The sequence below is a fragment of the Cyprinodon tularosa genome, unplaced genomic scaffold, assembly GCF_016077235.1.
Source record: "Cyprinodon tularosa strain WSP-4 unplaced genomic scaffold, ASM1607723v1 ctg214, whole genome shotgun sequence".
Lineage (NCBI taxonomy): Eukaryota > Metazoa > Chordata > Actinopteri > Cyprinodontiformes > Cyprinodontidae > Cyprinodon > Cyprinodon tularosa.
Genome location: NW_024038796.1, coordinates 2,391,790 through 2,399,461, shown reverse-complemented (window position 1 = coordinate 2,399,461; position 7,672 = coordinate 2,391,790). Strand labels below are relative to the sequence as shown.

Genomic DNA, 7,672 nt, shown 5'->3' with positions numbered 1-7,672 from the left:
TAACAGGACAAAGAAATATAATTTATTGATCTGTAATCCAAGTAAAAAAGCTGAACAAAAATACACAAATGTTTTTACAAGTAAGGACATATAAAACAAGCAAAATGTGTCAGTTTTTTTATAAATGTCTGAACCTTATAAAACTGAACTGTCATTAGTAAAAAAAAAAAACAAAAAAAAAAACATTAGCATCTTTTTCAAGTACAAATATTTTCACAATCCCACCTCACCATTTTAGTCAGTTTAGGTGTTAATGAGAGTTTTTTTTTGGAATGATTGAATCCATGGAGCTCATGAATACCTGTGTTTAGAGAGTAAGGTTGGCTAATGGGCAGAGACACACAGAAACACAAAGGTCAGGAAGACCCAGGGTAGTCACTGACACTAGATCATGCTGAGCTGTTTCTTCAGCCTGTGAAGCTGCTCCATGCTGATGTTGTTACCACCGCACACCACCACCACCACTGGACCCAGGTGCTGTGGCAGCTTGTCCTCAGCCTGCAGCCTTTTGATAGTGTCACCGTACACAGCTGCCAAAGCAGCACCGCAGGCGGGCTCCACCAAGATCTTTTCATCATCTGCACAAAGAGAAAAACTGCACCGTTCAGCTCAATGCCACATGTGCCAGATATTTACTGTATACACAATGATTTTCCTGGTTTGGCTTAGATAGGATTATGACAGTTATTAGCTGTTGAGCAGACAATTTCCTTAGAAATTGATGGAATTGACTTGGGTTAGGTTTTTTGGATGTCCTTACGCAGTATTTTTATACTACTTAGCTGGATCTATTCATCTAGACTGTATTAGACTAGAACTGGATCAGCTGAGTCATGGTTTATAGCCACACTCCGGTTGAAGACCCAGTTGTACCAAATGTTAAACGTCCTGCAAAGTATTGATTCAGTATTTGACCATTTTATTTCCTTATTTTGTAGTTTTGAAAGTGAGCCAAACACCTCCACAGCATGATACTGCCACCACTGTACTTCACAACTGGCCTCTCCCTCTCTGAGTGGCCTTTCAGCCATCCCTTTAAAATGTTGATTAAACAGTGGTTAATGACTGCAAGACAATATGTAAATGTTAGTTATTTACATATTGTCTTAGGCTGATTCTGACATTTTGGGTCGAGAAACATTAAATTCTGAGACACAGAAACCTTATTTTTTTTCTTGAACAATATGACAACTTCACCCTAATGTGTGTTTTGAGGTTTGGGTGAACCATATTATATGGTTATTTCCTTCTTTCTTTTTTTCAGTAATGGAAATGCAAAAGGAAGGAGTGTTTTTAAGATGCTGCTTTAACCTACAACTACGGGAGGGCAAACATTTCACCCAAACGCTATGAGAAGCAGTATCAGAAGCTTGTGAATCACTGCAGAGTAACCTCACTCTTTGTGACTTTAGATAAGCTATTTTTTAAGGTCTTATTTGACTTTAACAGTAAAAGTTAACTATGATTTACTTTCAGACAGAGAGTTTTCCTTCTTTTTAAAGAAGAAATGTAGTGTCAGTTGATCTTTAACATAGGATCTGCTCTGGTACAGGTTCCTCTCACCTACAAAGCGTTCAACGGCTCTCACAGCCTCCTGGTCAGTGACCACCTCAGAGAAAACTGTGTGTTCGTCCACTAGCTTCATGGTCTGAGCAGAGACCCTCACCAAGCCCAGTGTGGTTGCAATGCTGTGGCAACAAACATTATAACCGTTGTTTTAGTAGGAAAAGCAGACATCCAATCCAGATAATGGTGCAGAATGGCCTATAAGCATATGCACTACCTTGTGATGGCAGGTAAAGTGACAAGCTCTCCAGCTTTCATGGCTGCATTCAGGCTGTGTGCCCCTATGGTTTCCATGGCTACGATGGGGACATCAGCCCAGTCGGCACGATGGAGTCCTTCCACCACTCCGTTCAGCAAGCCTCCGCCTCCCACCGACAGCACTATGGCTCCAGGCTTCTCCTTCAGATCATGTTCCAGCTCCTTCACCAAAGACGTGTGTCCTTCCCTTCACAAAAGGCCGCTCAGATTTACAATAATGTGGACAATCCGTAGAAACTGCACCCAGGTTTCAATTTTTATTTTCAATAAACAAATCAACTTATCAGTTGCTCCATTGTCAGATTGATTCACTTATGTGTTTGTTTGACACCTTGACAGTGATATTCAGAATGTGGGAGAACTATCTGACATGCAGTTAATGTTCGCTGTGTGATATCTGAAATATGGCCCCTGCAGCTGTTTGTGTGTGGATGAGGGTACATGATAAGCGTTAACATCAGTTATGAAAGCAGTCTGTTTCCTGATGGGTTGCATTTTCATTTTTATCAGCAGAAGGCCAAACCCATTTCTTTTTTCTCAAATCTGTTTAAATGCTGAAAGCTCGAACTTAACTGCATTTTATTGGGATTTTCTGTTGTAAAACACAGTGAGTTAACAAATAGTAGTTAATTCACAGGAAACATTGTGGATGGTATAAGATTCTGAAAATGTTCACTGCATTTGTATTTGGAGTTAAGTCATATGGCATCTCCTTCAGGGTGGATGGAGGCTCTATGTCCAGTTATTTGCAAATTTGGTCTCAAATTCTCATTCGGATTAAACATGATGGTGCTACCACCCATGCTTCAGCAGGAGGATGGTGTGTTCAGGATCACAGGGATCTTGTAAATGTTAAAATATCATCAATTAACATCTAACCAGAGCACCTTCTTTCATGTTTTTCAGCAAACACCATGAATGCAATTTAATTTAGGGTTATCTGATTAACAAGGTACTGTAGACACATTCACAGCCCTACTTTTTTATATTTATTCAAAAGAGAACATTTAAATCATCTGTCTTTTTCTTATTAATTTTCACATTTATGTGCTACTTTGTTAAAGTGTTTTGCATTAAATAGCAACAAAATGCCCTTATTGGTTTCAGTTTAAACATGACAACAAGGGAGGAGATTTTGAACGAATGAATATTCTTGCTCGGTCTCACCATATGAGAGGGTCGTCAAAGGGAGAGATGAAAATCCAGCCTGGGTTGTTTGCCACAAGCTGCTGCCCGTATTCAATGCTTTGATTCAGAGCCTTAAAAAACAACAACAAAAAAACAAGATGCAGCCTTATTTACTCAGTTAAACAGACAGAGAAGCCTTAGAAATCAATTTTTCAATATATATGTATATTTATTTTCATTTTTCATTTCAAAGTTCATATCATGAGCTTATTTTATACTCTGTTTTTGTTGGGTGTGAGAATTCATCCACACCTTGAATCCTTCATCAGATGTTTACATTTAAGTTTGTAGTAAAGCTATTGGCTTCTCATGTGATTGGGTTTTCTAATGCTCAATGAAATTATGAGTTATTACCTATTACTAACACAGCCTAAAAACTTGACATTATTGATCTGATTACTGCTGTGATGACAAACCTTCCCATGAATGATAACATTGGCCCCCTCGTCCTTCAGCCTCTCCACCGTCTGGTTTGGGGTCACACTTGGGACAACGATGGTTGCAGGAACCCCAAGCTGGCGTGCAGAGTAAGCGGCCGCCATGCCAGCGTTACCTCCTGTTGAGACTTTAACCCTCAGAATCACACATTCAAAAAACAACAGTGATCATACTTTGATAGAGTGCTTACCTGAGCAGCAGACAAATCTTTCACATCCTCGCTCTGCCCACTAAAAGAAAGAAAAACAACTGAGTCAGCACAAGTTCACAACAAGCCTGTTTGCACCACCTAAACAGGTACATACTGGTTCCTTTGCATCTGCTTCTTGTTATCATCATAAACTGGAGATTACTTACTGTTTTACAGAGGTGGCCGATGCCTCTGATCTTAAAGGAACCTGTAGGCTGGGATGAATCCAGCTTGAGGTAGATGGAGGTTCCAGCCACCTTGGTGAGAGCAAGGCTCTGTCTGACTGGAGTGGCAACGTGGAGAGGCTGCTGGGTCTTCATCTCACTGATAGCAGAGAAGAAGGAAAATGTTTCATGAGGAAAAATGGTGAAACACTCTTTTTTTTTTAAGCCTGCAGGGTCATTTGGATCATTTCTCCATCATTGCTCACTGCCTCCAGCATGCTTAAACTTACCAGACAGCGTTGATGACAGGGAATCAGCTGGGCTGAAGGGTAATTATCCCTAAAACTCTTACTCTAGGCTTCCTGTGTGTAAAATAAATATATATACCTGCTTTAAGAGTGGGATTCCCAAAAGAGACACACCTCCATCCAATCATCTGCAGGCATTCAGACAAGCAGACCCCTCCCAGTTATTTCCAGGATGGGATGGGTTGAGGATCAATGAGTTTATACCCAACACATTTTATCCCATTCATTCGGGCTAAAGGCAGTTTACTGAAAGCTTACAATATAAGACATATTAATGTATTTTTAAAAGCAATTTATTTGTCCCACCTTTCATCTTCACCTGCAGGGAACAAAAAGATAGATAAGAAAGGGTTTCTGGAGGCAAAGCCCATTTTTAAACGACTTCACCCTTGGTTGACTCAGCATAATCTTAACTACCCCACCTATGAAGGAATCCATGACAGTTTTACTCACAAGCATTTGCATGTTTTCCCTCCTCTAAAGGAATCATGCTCACAGCTGGCATTGCCAAAAAAAAGAGTTGAGACAATTTTAGCAGCTGCCAAAAGCAGGCTCTGGGCCGCCCCCTGAGCGAGTGGACGGTTCAAACCTGAATGAGCCGGAGTTCAGGCTGATGAGCTGGACACAGGGCTGTGAAATCTGTCTACTTGGCGGCTGAAAATATCTGTCCAAGCTAAAAGCAAATTTGTTTTAAACATGGTGCAAGCAGTGCTGAGATTTACTCAGCTTTTCAGTTCTGCGGTTTTTGTTGACATGTTGCATTTGCTTTGTCTCTACCTTAGCCCTAATTACGCCTTTTTTTGGTCTGCTAAAAAGAAAAAAAATTAAACAAACTCTATTAATACTTAGATAATAATATTCATATAACAATGCTTTATTTATGCCAAGAATTTTATGTATTTATCATTTATTAAAACATTATTTAGCAATTCAATTATTCTGTGTTAAAGAAAGTAAATTTGTTTTTTACTTATTTTGGAATAAATTTCATGCCTAAAAAAACAATTTTCCACATTCATTTACTCTGTCCTTTCTCCCAATGAAAAAAATTTAAATGTTATGTTAAAACTGAATGAATGATCTAAAACAGAGGTTCCCAATCCTGTCAGTCGGGCGACCCACTGAAAATAAATCGAATTATTTCACTATATAAATCTATACACATAAAGCAAAGTATTTATATACATTTTGTAAAATCATTTATTTTTAAATTGGCATTTAATCATTTAATTCATGGCTGTAAATATATTCCTAATTATGCAATGGAAAATGTATTTTGTTGTGCATTGAAAACTGAATAGTAATTTTTTTAAATAAATAAAGATTTCACCTATTTATAACTATAGTACATTTATTCCTTTCATGAGACATTCACATTACATATTTTATCATATCATACAGAAATGCCTCTAGGATCAGATCACAATGATTGTGGAAATCTCCTGACCCCCACTATGCGAACCCCCGCTCTAAACCACACTAAGCATCATAATAATTTATTAGAATATTTATGGAAATCCCACAGTATTGTTTAGATCATACATTAAATCATCATAGAAATGAATCCTTAAAAACACGGCTGTTAGATGTGTTTGATGGCATGGCTCATCGTCCAGAGCGATCTGTTCAGGTGGGTTTGGAAAGTCTGGGGTCTCCAAACCAGCGTTCTTCCCAGCGGCCCTGTTCATCACAACCAAGGTCCTTATTCTATATCATACGGTTATGTATGATATACTTCTGTAACATCTGACATGAGAAAATCAGAGGCCTTTTCTTCTAATCCCAGTGAGACAGCATTGATATTGAGAAGGCGCTAAAGCAAGTGGCTTCACTGGAAACCTACTGTCAAATATCATTCAAAAACATTTTTGTGTATTTTGTGTAATCTTTATATTTTTTCTTTTGGAACAGTTGTTCAGTTTAAAAAATTTGAATGAATTTAACAAATGTGTCAATGGTTTCGCAGTTAACGCTTCTCACAACCCCTCCTGGTGAGGTTCTGCATTTGCAAGAAACGTATTCATCTGATTCCATAATGTAATATACTTCATTAGTCCACCATATTTCCTGACATCTTCATTCCAGTCCAAGGAATGTGCAGTGATTACAGGTTTGACATGCAATATTGCAAATATGATGACCCGAAGCTGCTGTCTTACAGCAATTCAATTCAATTTGTTTATATAGAGAATCAACATGTCATCTGAAGGGTCTTTACGGTCATCAATCAGATGCCCAAGGTCAGATTGGTAAAAGTTTCTGTCTAAGGAAGACAAGCTGATTGCTACAATTGCATCATTGACTGCAGGATGGTAAGGGAAGCTTCTGTGTGACTCATCTCTGTGAGGAAATGTGCATCTGTTATTTTTCGCCTTTGTAGAATTTCAGTTTTTCTTTTCCATCTGCACATACCTAAACAGGGGAAATTATCAATCTAAGCTGAACTGAACTGGGAATGAGTGTTCATGGTTGTCTGACTTCTCTGGACTGAAATCCAGTTTGGGGTCAACCAAAGCACTTCTTTGATATATGAAAACAGCAGGGCGAATGTATGAATTACATGAAACCTTTCCATTAAGTGCATCTGCAAATCAGACCTAAAGTGGCACCTTCTGTATAATCCTTCCTGCATTTTAAGGCCACAGATCCTTAAACCACAGACCACAGCTAATATTATTTTAGGTACTCTCTTTCCATGTAAGTAGCCGTAAATGAAAAATAACTGCTTACTTATGTCTTGGAGACGAATGAGCTAAAGCAGCAATAAAATATCAACAACCATGAACACAGTTATCACAGCACAAGTCCTTTTTTATACATTAAACTGCTTGAACTGAGTAACCTTTACCTCTTCACACTACAAGGGAAGAATAAACACATAAAGTCTAAGAGCTTTAGAAGTTATATAATTTTTTTAAAGATTCATTTTATTAACACAAGCGTTTTCAATATATTTACCATGTATAGCAAGCATTTACAGTTATATTAAAAGTATTATTTTATTAAACAAATTTACTGATATATCGTCTCATAGACACACCATACAAGGAAGATGATTTTAGATTTTCTTTTTTACATCAAAAGAAAATATAAAATACTTAAAATATAAGGTTGGCTATATATAAAATATAAAAATAGAAGAAGAATAGAAGAACCTGTAAAGGGTTCATTTTAAGCTGGTCCAGGACGGTTCACCCCACCCTAGAGCCAATTCCATGTCTATGAAGGAGTCCCAGATTTTTTCAAAGATTGCATGACGAAAAATCCATCCATTTTTCGTCACCCTTAACCCAAGCAGGGTCACAAGGGGTGCTGGTGCCTATCTCTAGCTGTCTACGGGCGAGAGGCAGGGCACACCCTGGACAGGTTGCCAGTTCATCGCAGGGCAACTCAGAGACAAGCAGGACAAACAACTATTCACACACACCTAAGAAGAATATAGAGAAGCTAATCAACCAAACAGTCATGTTTTTCGACTGTGGAGGAAGCCAAAGTACCCGGAGAGAACCCACGCATGCACAGGGAAAACATTCAAACTCCATGCAGAAAGACCCCAGCAT

The 7,672-nt window shown here is 38.4% G+C and overlaps 1 protein-coding gene across 1 annotated transcript; it reads right to left on the bottom strand.

The window, feature by feature from the left end:
- On the bottom strand, positions 1–4,226 carry LOC119783927 (L-serine dehydratase/L-threonine deaminase-like). The gene is made up of 8 exons (XM_038285670.1): positions 4,095–4,226; positions 3,808–3,964; positions 3,641–3,680; positions 3,429–3,568; positions 2,992–3,083; positions 1,784–2,011; positions 1,564–1,688; positions 1–578 (listed from the first exon to the last, which is right to left on the bottom strand). Exons 2-8 carry the CDS (start codon positions 3,958–3,960, stop codon positions 385–387), a joined length of 972 nt encoding a protein of 323 aa, XP_038141598.1. The 5' UTR covers positions 3,961–3,964; positions 4,095–4,226; the 3' UTR covers positions 1–384.
- Positions 4,227–7,672: the final 3,446 nt, after the last annotated feature.